At 37.9% G+C, this 18,509-nt stretch overlaps 1 protein-coding gene across 2 annotated transcripts in view; it reads left to right on the top strand.

Moving 5' to 3' along the window:
* The window catches only part of LOC123876179 (protein kibra), a 103,382-nt gene that overhangs the window by 15,517 nt on the left and 69,356 nt on the right, over positions 1–18,509 (top strand). For both annotated transcript variants that reach the window (XM_045922346.1, XM_045922345.1), the window contains exon 2: positions 7,890–7,999. In XM_045922346.1, coding sequence (XP_045778302.1) covers positions 7,890–7,999 — 110 coding nt within the window. The remainder of the gene's footprint in view (positions 1–7,889; positions 8,000–18,509) is intronic.

The raw sequence follows: 18,509 nt of genomic DNA, 5'->3' as shown, positions 1-18,509 counted from the left end.
AAAGAATTTATTTGATTAGCTAATAGCTAATCGGCCGAACGGTCTACGTGTGGACTGTGGAATTATTTCAAATGATGAAATAATCGATATTCATTGTCGAGACAATCCGTTTATTATTTTTTGGGTGATTTTTTGAAAATTGTAGAGTAAAGAAAGTATGGAATGGTGTTAATATTTATCTACAAATATTATAAAGACGTAAAGTTTGTGAGTTTTGTTGTAGGAAGTAATCTTTGGAACTACTGAACCGATTTTCAAAATTCTTTCACCAGTAGTACTAGACACCAGTAATAACCTATATTATTCCTGAGTGACATAGTTGTATATTATATTTTCAAAAAATTAGAGATCCCTTGGAAATTGTAATAAGCTACCCGTGCGAAGCTGGGGCGGGTCGCTCGTACCTATACCATAAAACCGGTCAAGTGCAAATCAAATTGGCACACAAAGGGTTCCATCGTACAAGAAATATCACTTTTTAATATTATTTTTTGTGATGTAACCACAAATTCACGGATATTGGGATCTTTCCCTTTACTTGCTTGTGCTTTAGTATTAAGACATTGCTACCTGCCAAGTTTCATGATTCTAGATCAACGGGAAGTACCCTATAGGTTTTGATTCCCTTGACGGGTCTTGACAAACAGACAGACAACGAAGTAACCTTAAAAGCCGTAAAGGTTCTTTTTTTCGTTGGAAATACGGAACCCTAAAATGAACTACAATCTGCAAGTCATAAAACGTCAAGTAATGCTTATTGGAACAGTACAATGCGGGTAGCATGTTTCGTTTCTATTTGCAGACTGTAGCAGTACATTGGCCTTCTCAGTTCTGTCGCGTTATTTTCTGAAGTCCAAACGTTATAAGACTTTCTAAAGCCTATGGCAAGTTGACGGTATCGTAATTCACCATATTGCAATGCGTTATAAATCGTCTTGTTATCCCATAAGGTCCCATGATCAGTTTTAGGTTAGAGGGGTTTTAGAGGGGTTTATTCTCTAGCTCCAACCAAACGTAGTTCGGCCCGAGTTTTTTTATATCCTTATTTTCACGGACTCGGATCGGATGAGTGCGTAATCTCTCTTAAGCTGAAAGTAAGGTAACAAGTGTAAATTAAAAATTTATAACACCCCCGACAAGTGAAGGTTACAGTAACTAGAAAAGAGCTGATAACTTTCAAACGGCTGAACCGATTTTCTTGGATTATAGCTAAGAACACTCTCGATCAAGCCACCTTTCAAACAATAAAAAACTAAATTAAAAACGGTTCAATAGTTTAGGAGCTATTGTGCCACAGACAGATACACAGATACACACGTCAAACTTATAACACCCCTCTTTTTGGGTCGGGGTTTAAAAAGGAGATGAAAACTTTAATTTAATATTTATGTTTTAATACATAAAATTTTGTTAAAGCCTATTGATATTATGGATACCCAGTAATGGACATTTGATGAGCTGCTAGGGTCTCTCCGTCACTCGCTTCATACAAACGTAGTTCCAATTTCATTTGAATATTAAGCAACCAAAGTCCATGTTTTGCAGACATATTCTAGAAACTAATATCTATGTCTGAGGTTTTCCAGATTTCTGTTATAATATTCGGTTTCCAAGTTACGCGGTCTTAAAAATTTACATACAAATCTTTGAGCCCCTGTAATTTAAAACTACATATTTTTAGAAAAATCTAAAACACCACAGACACAGATATTAGTTTCTAGAATATGTCTGCATTTCATGGGCTTTGGTTGCTTAATATTCAAATGAAATTGGAACTACGATTGTATGAAGCGAGTGACGGAGAGAGCCCTGTTAAAAGTGAGTTAGTCATCCAACGATTTTACGATTATGTTATTACTAACAGATGCCTGTGGTTTTTGACTTCATCTCTGGGGTATTGGTGTGACGATTCATCAATCACCAAAAATTCCTAGCGATGATTGACAAGGATTAAGACCGGATTTTTCGAAATTCCCACGGAAGCGAAACTGTGTGCGGTCGCTAGTCATTGCATAAAATGTATGTAAAGAAAGAAAGGTTTAAAAGTAATCCACAGAATTAACATACATTTGATGTGTAACTAAATAAAGTAATTTCGAAAAAGTAATAAATAATTAAATGCTGCAGTTTATGCTCTTGGACATAAACTAAATCTCATAATATAGATAGTGGAATTAACGGAATCAATAACAAAGCGATTACTTTTGGAAATAAATGTTTTTCTTTATCGACTTACTTTAAATTTGTAATTTAACTGTTTCGCATCAAAACTTTCATTTGCATCGCAAACCAATGAGAGGAAGTAAAATGTCATTTATGTTGCATAACCTTTTCCATACAACGGTAGTGTTTGCTTTAATGGTTAGGGATGGACCATTTCACAGATAGCATGTGAAAAATCACGTGACATGTCTTTTCGTATAACGCTTGCTACTTTAGAAAAACCACGAAGCAATATCTCACAAAGTTTGAGAATTATTAAGTATATTTATTAATAATCAATACTTATTTAAATTTTGCGTAGGCGCAGTCATTGGCCCGATCTAAGACGCTAAACAGCGCACAAGCGAGAACACTCACAACGGAAGTGAAGAACATCTACTTAGTTAAATTACTTGCTTGAAGGAAAGTTAATTTTCGTACTTACAACCATATAAATGCAAAAATTCACTTTACGTAAAAGCCAACCTGCGAAGTATTAACGCTATTGATATTGATCATAGTTCCTAGTTAAATTAACGAAGCAAACGATTGTACTCTTGGTGAAAAATCGCCTGTGAAGAGTGATAAAAATTTTACCAAATGAATATAATTTAAAAGTAGCAAAGTATCCATCGCTAAACACTGGTCTTTCAAAATATGCCCCTCTTGGCTGTTCGGAGTCATTTGTGTACTGTGTAGTGTGGACATGTGTGAGTGTGTGCGTAGAGGCGTGCATGTGTGCGATTAGGGATTCCGTGACACGGGTCACCGTTTCCAAGAACGCGCCTGGTCTTGATGTCCCGCTGACAGGACTGGTTTTGCCGTTCCACCACGACACCGGCAACATTGTAAACCATCTCCGTCCCCCTCGCACTTACAAGCTTGGGTATACCTCACTCTTTCTCCGTGGAATGGATGCGCATACGCACGCGCCCTCTATCCCGTCGCGTCGGTCCGATAAGAACGATCTGTAATGTAATGGACGCTGTATTCGGTAGCCACACGGAAGGAGTTACGAATTTCCATTGAACGTTTGCCGTGGTGGCTATTGTAAAATTTTCGTATGGAAACTGAAAGTTACTTCGGGTTAGGTTTTATATTATTACTTACTTTCTTTCACTTAACTACTTTATAAATCAAGATTCTGTGATGTTGATCATTTTATTAACCGAAGACTTAGATGATAAGTACATACCTAGCTAAATATCATGCATGTTAATATTTGCGAAATGTGTTAATACAAAATGTGCTAATCTTAGACGAATACATAATTAGATGAATTTACACAGCATTTTCTGGACTACCTTTTTCTTCTTATTATGAGTGCCAATAAGCTACTCAACTTGTACGTTTGTAATATACGATCTTGCCTAATTTATGACTAATAACCTAAGCCTATAAATAATCTAAGAAATTGTCCATTGAGGCATCTTAGTCTTTCTTGATAAGAGATACACTTGGTTCATTTCTTTCATCACTTACACTAGGCACATTTTCTTTTTGGTTTGGGCTATCATATCTCTTTTTGAGCCTTCTTAGCAGAACCTTACATCACACTATCACACTAATCACACGAATCACATCACACTTCACACTATATAATATTATCACACTAATATTATAAAGGCGAAAGTTTGTATGTTTGTATGTGTGTGTGTATGTTTGTTACTCTTTCACGCAAAAACCACTGGACGGATTTGGCTGAAACTCAGAATGGAGATAGATAATATCCTGGATTAGCACATAGGCTACTTTTTATCCCGGAAAATCGAAGAATTCCCACGGGATTTTGAAAAACCTAAATCCACGTGGACGAAGTCGCGGACGTCAGCTAGTCATTCATAATTCCAAACCATATTCATATTCCATAGCCGTGTTTCGGTTCAGACGTTTTGTTGCATTCTGACCAATACAAACTAGTGACAGACGAAAGAGCTTAGCAGGAACTACGAGTATTTGATAAATAGAAACAAGTAGGGTATCAGCTACCGTATAAACTATAAACCAAACCGTTATAGTATTTCATCATTGGATAACTGATGCACGTTATAGCTCGGTTGAGTCGAGTCGAGTCGAGACTTTAACATCGAGCAGCGGCGCCCGTCAACCACGCCCTACGCCCGCTGTGAGCTCCCGGGCACCCGGCTAGTGACGGGGCTAGTCGATAGTCTATTACATTTACTCGACTCGATTAGAACCTAGAAATATTAAAAGTCTAGTGTCCAGGTCGGAATAGAGATGGGCAGAGCATGTCTGTAGCACCATAGACGACGATGGACCTGTTTGCTACTTGAATACAGACCATGCGCCTACCGAAAAAACCGGACGGGCGAACAGACAGACAGACAACAACATGATCCTATAATGGTTCCGTTTTTCCTTTTGAGGCACGGAACCCTAAAAAGAAATATTTGAAGACCATCATCTCGTGGGTCCTCTGATTGTTGGAGATCAACAATCAGAGGTCAACACCGGAGGCTTGAACATGGAAAGCCTTTGTTCAATTGATAATTTAAGGCTGATAACGAAGAAAGTTGCACAAACAAACATGCACCATTTTAACGAATAGTTTAATTTTACAGTTTTTTTGCACATTTTCATGGCTTATGCATAAATGTGCAAAAGGCTCTACGCTAGCGAGTGGTAATTGTTGTGTATTTTTTCCTTTTCGAGAGATAGGTAGGTGGAATGTGTCAAATAAAGAAGATCCTTAATTGAGATTTCAAAACTAAATTAAAAGTTAAAAAGTTTCAAAATTGAAAACACAAAAGTGATTGTGGGGCCGTTGAAATATAATATTAATCGAATATGTCTACAGTTTTCAAATAGTTAAGTCCGGTTTAATACACAATTGAAAGTCAGTAAGAAACTTTTATCAGTTTTTTCTCTTGTCGAAACATGTTACATTAGATTCAATATGTACTATATGAATAATAACTTCCCGCGTGTGTGGTAATAGTGACATAAATATGTGTGAAACCGGTTTCGCTGATAGTTTTACATCTGATTAGCTAGTATTTCGAAGCATAATAAAAATTGTGTTTATATTATTTGTTATTGTAATGAAATTATTCGAAACCAATTATTCATGACTTTTGTAGCGATTTTAATCTTTAGCACCTAATCAATGATTCTTTATTACAAGCTATCTGTATTCAACAAGTGGATTCTATTTATAAATGCAACTTTTTGTTTTGATCTAAGTAAAACTTAAACTAGATTATTGTTAAATTGTCTTCTATGATTAAATACTATATTATTATAAATACTACTACCACACTGATTGCTTACTTGTGTAAGACAACAACACATAGAAAATATTACTCGACTACAGAAAAGGCTGACCTGTACGTCACTATAACATCTCAGCTATCATTAATTGCTGTTGCTATTATCTGCACCTAGATAAACCACATACTTGCGGCTTGGAATGCCCTTTAATTTATCGCTGCGCCTTCGGCTTTGTATTACAGAAATTGAAAAATCCAAATTCCTGAAAGGCTGGCCAAGCATTGGCGGTTCCTCTTGTGCTGCAAATGTTCATGGGCGGCGGTAATCACTTAAAATCAGGTGAACCGCCTGCCCGTTTGCTCGCTATTTTAAATTAATTTTTTTTTTTCGAAATTGTCTTGAAGCGCAGGTAAAACACTATCATAAAAAAAATTATAAGTAAACGAAAATATTACTCGACTAAAGAAAATGTCGAACCACACACATCACTATAGTATCCCAGCTATCATTAATTGCTGTTGCCATTATCTGCACCTAGCTAAACCACATACTTGCGGTTCGAGAACGCCCTTTAATTTATCGCTGTGCCTTCAGCTTTCTATACCAGAAATTGCCTATTTGTTTTAGCTGCATAAAGAGTTTTATGACCTGCAGATTTTATCAAAGCCCCGAGCCTTACTCCAAGGGCCCATTGGCTGGTTTTCTTGCATAAGTCCCTGGCAATATCAATGTCCGCAAGTTTATAGTATAAAAAACTTGCAGAAGTTCATCATCATTATGATCAACTTATCGCCGGCTCACTACAGAGCACGGGTCTCCTCATTCAACCGATTTTGATGGAGTTTCGTACAGAGTTAGCTTACATCCCGGGCATGGACATAGCTATTTATTATCCCGGAAAATCAAAGAGTTCCCACGGGATTCTCAGAGGTCCATCCGTTAAACCGATTTATATGTTTGGTACAGAGGTAGCTTGCATCCCGGAAATTGATATAGGCAACTTTTTGACCCGGAAAATCAAAGAGTTCCCACGGGAAAAAACAGAATCCATGAAGACGAAGTCGCGGGCTAGAAGATCTAGTGATATTTAAGTTAAACATACCAGACAAAAAATAATCTTCTCAGGGTAACTTACAAATTGACTTTCCGAGATCTTCGACATAAGTAAGTACATAAAGTAGCTATCCAGTGAAAATTATCCAACCGAAACTCGAAATAATGGGCCCACTTATTTTGATTTAATCATAGTAAGAAGATCACTTTTAATAGTTTCGCCCCATGATTCCGTGGGAAGAAGAAATCACGCTTGACGCAAGGCTTGACGTATGGGAAAAGTTTTTGTGTTCTTACAATAATTGGAATATGGTCTTAATTAGTGGATTCTGAATACCTCAATTTTAAGCCATACAATTTTTTAATTTTTTTAAGCCATGCAATCATGACGAATACTCCCCTAACCCCTTTCCCCTCCAATTAAGCGTAAAGCTTGTGCCTGGAGTGGGTACGACAATAGTTCAACGGATAGGATCGTATCGTAAAAGTCGCAGATCTGAATATTGTCGTATCAAGCCATAAAAAAGTAAACAGTTAAAAGTAAAGTCCTTCAGTTTTACACTTACGATTGTAAATATTTTAATCAATTTAAACTTGAGCTATGTTTAAATAATATTTTTGTTTTATTCATGTTACTATGTAACTTCCGTGATCGGTCTGAATTTTGTGTTATTAAAATTGACATTTACATATGCATTTAAGTATCCAAATATTTTTAAAAGGGTGCATTATTTACATTTTACATGTTTTAAGATCAGTTACATCACGTTCGTAAATTCAAGCAGCAATGTGTTGTTTTTTAATTTTAACAAAATCAAGATTTACGTTGTACCTATTCTTGTTTCTGTCCGTCTGTGTGTCTGTCAGCGGGATGTATCTCGTGAACCGTATTAGGCAGAAGTGAAATTGTCACAGAATGTGTTATAACAACAAATTATAAAATGGTTGCCATGAACATTTAAAAATTAAAAATGTTTTTTTCTTTTGAGAGCGAGGGAGGCTTCGGCCTGGCTAGTTACCACCCTACCGGCAAAGCCGTGCCGTCAAGCTATTAAGCGTTCTGGTATGATGCCGTGTAGAAACCAAAGGGAAAAAATAAAAACCGCCATAGCCCCTTAGCCAAACGTTAGCCCGCTTCCATTTTAGACTGCATCATCACTTACCACCAGGTGAGATTGCAGGCAAGGGCTAACTTGTATCAGAAAAAAAAAAACTTTTACTCATATTCCACAGTGTCTTTTCCCGTTCTAAATTATGTGACACAGTATTGTTAGCATACTTACATTTTCGTCCGCCCAAGAAAAAAGTGTTGCATAAAATCCGAGCTAAATCGACAAGGACAAATCAAGTATCATTTCAATTGAACGATTCTCAGTATTGACAAGAAATAATCATTGTTTCAGATACACAAAGCCCCAAACTTTCGCGGACTGCATCGGCAATGAACTGCCCCTGGGCTGGGAGGAAGCATACGATCCACAAATCGGCCCGTATTACATCAATCATGTCAATCGTAAGTAACATTTTTTCTATCACATCACACTATCACACTTATAAAGGAGAAAGTTTGTGTGTATGTGTGTGTGTGTATGTTTGTTACTCCTTCGCGCAAAAACTACTGGACGGATTGGGCTGAAAAGTATGGAGATAGATTATACCCTGGATTAGCACATAGGCTACTTTTTATCGCGGAAAATCAAAGAGTTCCCGCGGGATTTTTAAAAAACTACATCCACGCGAACGAAGTCGCGGGCATCAGCTAGTAGGATGCTAAAGGATGCCCGCGTGGATTAAGGTTTTTAAAGATCCCGTGGGAACTGTTTGATTTTCCGGGATAAAAAGTTGGCTATGTCAATTACAGGGACGCAAGCTACCTCAGTACCAAATTTCATATAAGTCGCTTAAGCGGATGGTTCTTTAGGAGTCCCGTGGGAACTCTTTGATTTTCCGGGATAAAAAGTAGCCTATGCCCGTCCCCGGGATTAAAACCAACTCTATACTTACCAAATTACATCAAAATCAGTTTAACGGATGGGCCGTGAAAGCTAGCAGACAAACAGACAGACACACTTTCACATACATAAGTAGCAAGTAGTAAATAATGGTGGGAGTATATACTGGAGATTGCACAAAACTGGACTAAACCTACAACTAGACTGGACTGTCGACAAGTGATTGGTACGAGTGGACTAGTGTATGTAGAGTGGACTATTGATTGTCGATGCTGACTTCAACCTTGATCAGCGCATGAATTAATAACAGATTTTGACGTACGGTCTATAAATGCTACAAAAATAAATAATTCTTATATGAATTATGACGCCTGGTTTTATTGTTTTTGATTGGGTGAACTGCGTCTTTTCGGCGTTTATTAAAGGTTAATATCCATTATAAAGAATCGCAATAAATTAACAATATACGTAGTTAGGTGCGATTTAGATTTTAGAACGTGCCCGCGATCTCTTCATAATATCTCAATTTTATAACTTTACCAATTCACAACTATCTTGATAAATTTCACAAACGATATTTCCTAAATCTGTACAGCTGTCATAATAATTAGTAATTTTTTTTCTCTCTCTCGTCTGGCTTTACACTGATTAGCCAATGTCAAGTTTGTAGTAATTTACAAGTTAGGGAAACTATATGTATAAGTATGGACTTCGTCTGTGCCGGCGCCCGTCGACATACACGCGGTGCCCCTTTGGATTGCTCCCAAGTCAGTTCCACCACCAATAAACACCAGCAGAACACAAAAACCGGCCACTTCTAACAAAAAAACACACCAAAAAGGCACAACACGCGCGCCAGCAAACGCCACCACAGACGAAGTCCATTAGTACATTTAATGCCTAAAGAAGTTTTTAAGCGGGCATCAGCTAGTTAAAAATAACAGTGTTATATCTTGTACGATAGTACGGAACCCTTATAGTGCGAGTCCAAGTTACACTTGACCGGTTTCTGTTTCTGTTCAAACCTTTAACAGGCCTCTCTTCGTCACTTACTCCTTACAATCGTAGTTCCAATTTAATTTGAATATTAAGCAACCAAAGTCTATGAAATGTAGACATATTCTAGAAACTAATATCTGTGCCTGTGGTGTTTTAGATTTTTCAAAAAATTGTAGTTTCAAAATTACAGGAGCTCAAAGATTTGTATGTGAATTTTTAAGACCGCGTAACTTTGAAGCCGAATATTTTAACAGAAATCTGGAAAACCACAGGCATAGATACCTATTAGTTTCTAGAATATATCTGCAAAATTTCATGGACTTTGGTTGCTTAATATTCAAATGAAATTGGGACTACGATTGTATGGAGTAAGTGACGGAGAGAGCCCTCTTAATCTTTGAGCTATTGGGGCTTGTTGCCAGCTAGACGTAAGCGCGTAAATCAAACCGTTCAATAATTCATACGGAATAACTAAAGCACAGGTCCTTCAAGAGCCCCCCGCATCGCACATCCTTCACCCGAAGTACTGAATTAACCACGAGGCATAAATAAGCCTTGTTACACCCCATACCAATACAACGTTCATGAAACACCCACTATGTACGATCGTGACATGAATTTCACCAAGATTCCTCTTCTTTTTTACCCGACTGCGGCAAAGCCAAAAGGAAGGGTTATGTTTTTTTTTTTTTAATCTTTATTTTAAAGAACTTGTATACAATTTGTACATGTCAGTTCTATAGTACTTAAACCTAGATTAAACTAATTAACAATGAACTTAATAAAATTTTAAGCAGTCTATGTATGTAAGTATGTATTTTGTATCCAGATTTTAAAAAAAAATTATATAGAGTAGCGCTTGGCTGCAATCAGACCTGCTAGCAAGTGATGATGCAGCCTAAGATGGAGCGCGCTTGCCTAGAAGTTGCCTATTCACTCTTGACTTGAAGGTACCCATATTCTGTGTGTTCCACCGTAGCGTCTAAACTACTGGGCCTATTTAGATGACTAAAGTGTCAATCGATTCGTCGTAAAGGTCCGGCTGACATAGGCTACATTTTATACAAAAAAATCTACCTAACGGATGTTACATGAAAAAAGTGGGGGTCTCCAATTTTTTTTTTGCTATTGTATCGAGTGGAATGTCAAATGAAAGAAGAGAAAATTCTGAGTTCGGATATAAATCTGTATCGGAATAAAAGAAAACTGTACGTACCGTGTACCGTACATGGTACAGGGTACATACAGGTACCTATACCATACATGTAGGTACGTAGGTACATTTCCTTCAGAATTTCTTGTATGTGGACATCTGTGGAAACTGAATCTTGATAAGGGTATGTGCTAACTGCACACCTTATCATTAGCTGGGAAGGATAAATAATTCAAATCAAAGGTCTAGTGAAGGTTATGTGATTTAGTTACCCATTCCGTATGAATTATGGAAAGGATAGATTTACGCGCTTACGTCTGGCCGGAAACCAGCCTTTCAAGTCTCAATAGCTCAAAGATTAGGCTTGACACCAAGAGCTGCAACGCTAGGCTATACACGATCAAATTTATCGGTCATGTTTGCAGGGACTTGAAGCGGCGTCTAATAAACTTAATGGTTAACTTAGAGGTTCGATAGCTCAACGGTTGAGGAGCGGACTGAATTCCGAAAGGTTGGTTTAAACACCATCCGTTGCACTATTGTCGTTCCCACTCCTGGCACAAGCTTTGCGCTTAATTGGAGGGGAAAGGGGAGTATTAGTCATGATTAGCGTGGCTAATATTCTTTTTTTTTTGTTAAACTTGATCGTATATGGCTAGCGTTTTAGTGTCAATGGAATAGGCACATAGTTCAAATAACTGACAAACGGTTAGGGTTCCTACGAAAAGCCCCTGTCCAGGTATAGACAAGTATTTTTTACCTTGGTAGCTCGCAGATTGTCTATGGCCAGCGGTAAAGTAGCAATGGGCAGGTTAGGCACGTAGCCTCCTTGACTAAGCGATAGACGTTTGGGGTCCCAAAAGCCTATGCCCAACAGTGGACGGTTATTGTTTAACTAGGCTTGGTAGTTTGCAGTCTACTAAATATATACCAAGTACCAACTCCTTTAAACTTGTTGAATTTTATAAACGACACCATAGACCTACGATTTTTCGCTTCGCTCACGACACATATTCTAAAAACTCCAAAGTCACGTTTGTGAAATTTTCGACTGGTTTTTATTGCATACAATGATAGTTGTATATATATCGCAAAGTGACAGGTGTTTTGTATGTGAAATATAGCGTGCACATGTATGTTGTATCTATACTAATAAATAAAATTGAAGTGTCTGTCTGTTTGAACGGGCTAATCTTCGGAGTGGGTGAACCTGTTTTGACGGGACTTTCACAGACAAGAAGTGGATTAACCAAGGAGTAACATAGGCTACTTTTGAAACGATTTTAAAAAATGGAGGAGTTATGTTTTTCTACCTATGTACACTGATATCTGCGAGATTCCTGAACCGATTTGCGTATTTTTTTTAATCGATACAGAAACTTTGCGACATTGTTCCATAAAAAATTTGGATTCCAACTCCTCAATCCTGACGCTGCAGGGGATCTGATCAATTCACGCGGGTGAAGCTGCGGGCAACATTTAGTATACATATAATATGTGAGACCGCATAATATCGTTACCGGTTACGTAACAACAATTATGACAGCACTTTCGAATGCTTTTTCCGTTCTATATTTTGCTGTTTGTTATTGGAATGGCCGTGAGTGTAACTTTTATGTTAACTAGCGACCCGCCCCGGCTTCGCATACCTAGCACTGAGGCCACTGACCAATCTGAGAGCTTTCACGCCACGGAAGCTCTCAGAATGGACGGTTTTTAGATTTCCGTACTTCAAAAGGGATAAATATATTCGTAAAAATAAATAACAATCTGTTTTTGAATATAAAGGTAAAACATTTTCATATGATGGGTAGGGTATAGTTATGTTACTTTGAAATTTGAAACACATTTTTTTTTAATGATGTAACTACAAATTCACGGTTTTCGGATTTATTCTTCTACTTGTCCTATAAGACCTACCTACCTGCCAAACATGCTTCTAGGTCAACGGAAAGTACTCTATAGGTTTTCTTGACAGACACGACGGACGGACAGACAGACAGACAACAAAGTGATCCTATAAGGGTTCCGTTTTTCACCAACCAACACCAAATAAGAAACACAATGAGAGAATAAAAATCATTAGAAAGGTAACAAGAGCCTCCCGCTGATCTGTTGGGTGGTCGTTAAAAATACAGAAAATGGCGGAAAAGCCTCCTGGCTTCATAAATAATGCATAGGAATGCGCGTGCGTTTCGTGCGAAATGCTCTGTTCCTACCACCGTTATCTGCAGGGTTGCCAACAGCCTTTGGTCTAATGGTTAGCATGACTATGCTGGCAAAGTCCTGGGTTCGATTCCCGGGTCGGGTCAAAAATAGTTAGGTATATTGGGTATGTATGTTAAGAAATTCTCAAGAGAGTTAGGAAGATGACGATGTTTCACCCCCGTGCCTCACATAAGACCATTTCCTACGCCTGAGCTATCTCCGGTCATGTCGGATTGCCATCCCGTGCCGTGAGAGTGAGGGAATATAGAGAGTGCACCTGTGAATGCGTAGTGCGTACATATTTGTGGAGTGTAATAACTTTTTCACAGATGGCTAATATTATATATTCTGATGTGATATCCGAGTGTCTTACATTTAAATACTGTTGCAAAATACGGAAAACAAATATTAAATTAATAACTTTAAATAGTTCTACTTTACAAAAAATCACCAAGCTCAAGACTGGCACTTAAGAGGGCTCTCTCCGTTACGCGGTCTTAAAAATTTTCATACAAATCTTTGAGCCCCTGTAATTTTAAAACTACATATTTTAAAAAAAATCTAAAACACCACAGACACAGATATTAGTTTCTAGAATATGTTTGCAAAATTTCATGGACTTTGGTTGCTTAATATTCAAATGAAATTGGAACTACGATTGTATGAAACGAGTGACGGAGAGAGCCCTGTTAAAGCCTAAACGAAAGAAACTAAATTAAAATCAGTTCATTCGTTTAGGAGCTACGGTGCCACAAACAGATACACAGATGCACATATCAAACTTATAACACCCCTCTTTTTGGGTCGGGGGTTAAAAAAGATGCGAAAGCCCGCATTCGTGTAAATAATTCGCACGACTTATTTTGACTCAGCAGTAACTATTATTATGAGAGCATAAAAAGCTGCTTAAGTCCGGAAACACGTACAAGGTGTTGATTTTATTCCGTAGATTTACGTAACAAAAATGCCGATGGAGTAACGGGACCTGCCTGCCTTGAGGAGGTCCGGGTCACTGTTTTTACTATTTACTAGCTGATGCCCGCAGCTTCGCCCGCGTGGATTGGTCAAATCCCCTGCAGCATCAGGATTGAGGAGTTGGAATCCAAATTTTTTATAAAACAATGTCGCAAAGTTCCTCTATCGATTAAAAAAGAAACGACGCAAATCGGTTCAGAAATCTCGGAGATTTCGGTGTACATAGGTAGAAAAACACAACTCCCTTTTTGAAAGTCGATTAAAAAAGTAGCCTATGTTACGCCCTGGTCAATCCTCTACTTGTCTGTAAAAATCCCGTCAAAATCGGTTCAGCCGTTCCAAAGATTAGCCTTTTCAAACAGACAGACAGACAGACAGACAGACAAAAATTTTAAAAACGTGTGATTCAGTGTTGGTATCGTTCAAATAACCATATGAGCTTAATATGAGGTAGTTATTTCGAAATTACAGACAGACACTCCAATTTTATTTATTAGTATAGATTACACCAGTATGAAGGCGTAATAGAATTTGCAAATCGAGCTTGTTTTATTTTTGACCCCCGACCCAAAAAGAGGGGTGTTATAAGTTTGATGCGTGTATCTGTGTATCTGTCTGTCTGTGGCATCGTAGCTCCTAAACTAATGAACCGATTTTAATTTTGTTTTTTTTTTTGTTTAAAAGGTAAGATCGAGAGTGTTCTTAGCTAGGTATAATCCAAGAAAATCGGTTCAGCCGTTTGAAAGTTATCATTATTATTAAGTTATAAGATTTTTTTTGACTTACTCTTGCTACTTCACCTTCAAGTTTAATTTCAAAAAATGTAAAACAAGTAAGTACATACTTTTGGTGATTTTTATGCACAAAATTGTAATTTAAAAAGAATTTATATACCTGAACACCTTCGAAACGAAATGTCGCGTCCACTCTCGAAATTCCAAAATTTCCAAAAAAAAAAACTTGACTTAGTCAGTATTTTAAAATTATTAACTGCTAAATGCCTTTAAAATCCTGTTTAGGTGTCAGTTAATTATAGATGAAGGTAACCAGGAGGTATTTTAATTAATATGACTCAAAATAAAATGGGTAGGTCTAATTAAAAAAAAAACCTTCATCTCATCGAAAAAGTGTTTTAATTCTGTCCATTTGAAGTCTTTGCTGGCGTAGTGGCCAATGCCGTATTTTTATAAGTACGAAGTCCCGGGTTCGATTCCCTGCCAGATCAAACCGCTGGCCCACTACTGAGCACGGATCTCCCCTCAGAATGAGAAGGCTTTAGCAGAAGGGGATTAGTAGACTTCACAGTTAACATACCTTTAACAACGTTATGGAGAAATCACAGGCCTGCAGGTGTCCTGCTGATGTTTTCCATCACAATGTCAAATTCTGCAAAATTTTTATGATCTTTGGTTGCTTAATATTCAAATGAAATTGGAACTACGATTGTATGGAGTAAGTGACGGAGAGAGCCTTGTTAAAGCAAGTGGGAAAAGCGAAAAACCCACATAGCTTCGAAAATTTAGATTTACTCGGGAGGGCTCTCTCCGTCACTCGCTTTTACTCGCTTCATACAATCGTAGTTCCAATTTCATTTGAATACTAAGCAACCAAAGTCCATGAAATTTTGCAGACATATTCTAGAAACTAATATCTATGTCTGTGGTTTTCCAGATTTCTGTTAAAATATTCGGTTTCAAAGTTACGCGGTTTTAAAAATTTACATAAAAATCTTTGAGCCCCTGTAATTTTAAAACTACATATTTTTAGAAAAATCTAAAACACCACAGACAGATATTAGTTTCTAAAATATGTCTGCAAAATTTCATGGACTTTGGTTGCTTAATATTCAAATGAAATTGTATGAAACGAGTGGAAGCAAGTGACGGAGAGAGCCCGGTTAAATGGAGGGTGTCCCAACTTCTAGGCTATCACGTACACGTTTTAGCTCTTACTTAGCTTTTTTTTTAATTTTTAAAAATTCGACAATAGTGCAACGGGTGGGGTTTGAAACGCCGACCTTTCGGAATTCAGTCCGCTCGTTAACCGTTGAGCTATTGAGTATCTATAGAGCCTTAATAGCTCGACGGTTGAGGAGTTTTTGATACCTACCTCTGAGCCTGATACCATCATGGAAATTTGTCACAAGTTCAAATAAAAGTCGTTCCACTTTACCCATAGGTACATAACACATGCATCAATATGACCTGAACGGACCATCTATTCCAGTGGCAATAAAAAACTCCACTTACAGAATGATACTTGCATTCCTGGCCCATTCTGTCGCCGCGTGACATCCAAAGTGCGCGCTCCATCTCTTATACCAAGAGATAGACGAAGAAATAGGGATAGTGCCGACTAGTCGTTTAGGTTTTCTAAAAATCCCGTGGGAACTCTTTGCTTTTCCGATATAAAAAGTCCTATATCAATTTCCGGGACGCAAACTACCTCTCTACCAAACATATAAGTCAGAAACGGATGAGCCTTTAAGAATTCCGTGGGAACTCTTTGATTTTCCGGGATAAAAAGTAGCCTATGTCCCTCCTCGGGATGTAAGCTAACTCTGTATCAAATGTCATCAAAATCGGTTAAAGACTTGGGCCGTGAAAAGGTAGCAGACAGACACACAGATGGATTAAGATGTGGCTGGATGAGGAAGGCTGAGTACCGGGTGTGGTGACGCTCTATAGGGAAGGCCTATGACCTATGTCCAACAGTGGATGTCCACGCGCTGATGATGATTATGATGATGGATTAAGAATAAACCAAAGCTCATTATCTAAATTAAATTGTTTTCCCATTCAAATCTTTTGCTAACTAATGCATCATGAAATCTTTCTTGTAATCAAAACCTATACAATTTGACGGTTCGCTCTTACAGTATAGCAGTTATTATGCTCAATTCTCAACGCAAGGCCGGGGCTAACTGATTGCTACTCAAATCCGATTAGAGACAATGGCAATTGAATACCATCGTAAACGAAATGGTCTCTCTGGCACAATCGAAATGCAATACTAGTACATTCTTCATTTTGCGATCGAAGTGAAGCGATTTATTTATAAAACCGGTCAAGTGCGAGTCGTATCTCGCTCTTAAAGGGTTCCGTTTATTTACGAAGCTATAGGAAAACTCAAAAAAGTTCGTTTGTTTTGGTCGCAGCTTATAAAATCACACTTCACACTAATATTATAAAGGTGAAAGTTTGTGTGTATGTGTGTGTGTGTGTGAGTATGTTTGTTACTCCTTCCCGCAAAAACTACTGGACGGATTTGGCTGAAATTTGGAATGGAGATAGATAATATCCTGGATTAGCATATAGGCTACTTTTTATCCCGGAAAATCAAAGAGTTCCCACGGGATTTTGAAAAACCTAAATCCACGCGGACGAAGTCGCGGGCATCGTCTAGTATTTTATAAATCCTTGTTTCCAGTATTTGTCGTTTAAATACAGTACTGTAAGGTATTATGGGTAATGACCAACAACCGGAATTCACCGTCCAAACTCAGTAGGTAAAAAATGAATATTAAAAAAAACGTGTTGTCAAGAAGATGCTTAATTAAGCTGACCGTAATACCTACAAGCAATAACATTAAAATGAATCACCTTGTTCTAATGCTAGAGTATTTAATCCGTCGAGCCCAACTTCCGTTACTTGCTAATGAATGCATGTTGACTCATCCCTGCGATGGTGAACGATGCAAATTAATTAACTATTGCAAAATTAAATGTCACAGGCAGGTTTCTAAGTCGATATGTTGCCAATGGGTTTTAGTCCCCAGTTAAACACTACATTTCACTTTGATTGAAAGAAAATATGACCTGTGGCTGAGCTCAGTCTCATACTTCACCTCTTCTGGTCGTTACGTATGCTCTAGCCATATATCGGTAAATCACCCACTGCGCAGGTACAGGATCAGATACCGTTTGATGTGACACCAACTGTAACTTACTTGAATAAAGTACCAAGAGAGCATAGGAAGCTAGGTTCAGGCACTATACAAACCATACGACACTTTTACGCCTAATGCTAAAGCATTTAATCTGTCGAGCCGAACTTCCGTTACTTGCTAATGAATGCATGTTGACTCATCCCTGCGATGGTGAACGATGCAAATTCATTACGTATTGCAAAATTAAATGTCACAGGCAGGTTTCTAAGTCGATATGTTGCCAATGGGCTTTAGTCCCCAGTTAAACACTACATTTCACTTTGTTTGAAAGAAAATATGACCTGTGGCTGAGCTAACTCTCATACTTCACCTCTTGTGGTCGTTACGTAAGCTCTCGGTAAATCACCCACTGCGCAGGTACAGGATAGGATACCTTTTGATGTGACACCAACTGTAACTTACTTGAATAAAGTGCCAGGAGAGCATAGAAGGCTAGGTTCAGGCACTATAGAAATTTCCATACGACACTTTTACGCCTAATGCTAAAGTATTTAATCCGTCGAGCTGAACTTCCGTTACTTGCTAATGAATGCATGTTGACTCATCACTGCGATGGTGAACGATGCAAATTAATTAAGTATTGCAAAATTAAATGTCACAGGCAGGTTTCTAAGTCGATATGTTGCCAATGGGTTTTAGTCCCCAGTTAACAGGGCTCTCTCCATCACTCGTTTCATACCATTTCATACAATCGTAGTTCCAATTTCATTTGAATATTAAGCAACCAAAGTCTATGTTTTGCAGACATATTCTAGAAACTAATATCTGTGTCTGTGGTGTTTTAGAT

Source organism: Maniola jurtina, chromosome 21, assembly GCF_905333055.1.
Source record: "Maniola jurtina chromosome 21, ilManJurt1.1, whole genome shotgun sequence".
Lineage (NCBI taxonomy): Eukaryota > Metazoa > Arthropoda > Insecta > Lepidoptera > Nymphalidae > Maniola > Maniola jurtina.
The sequence above is the reverse complement of the archived record's forward strand: the minus strand, read 5'-3'. Positions and strand labels throughout refer to the sequence as shown.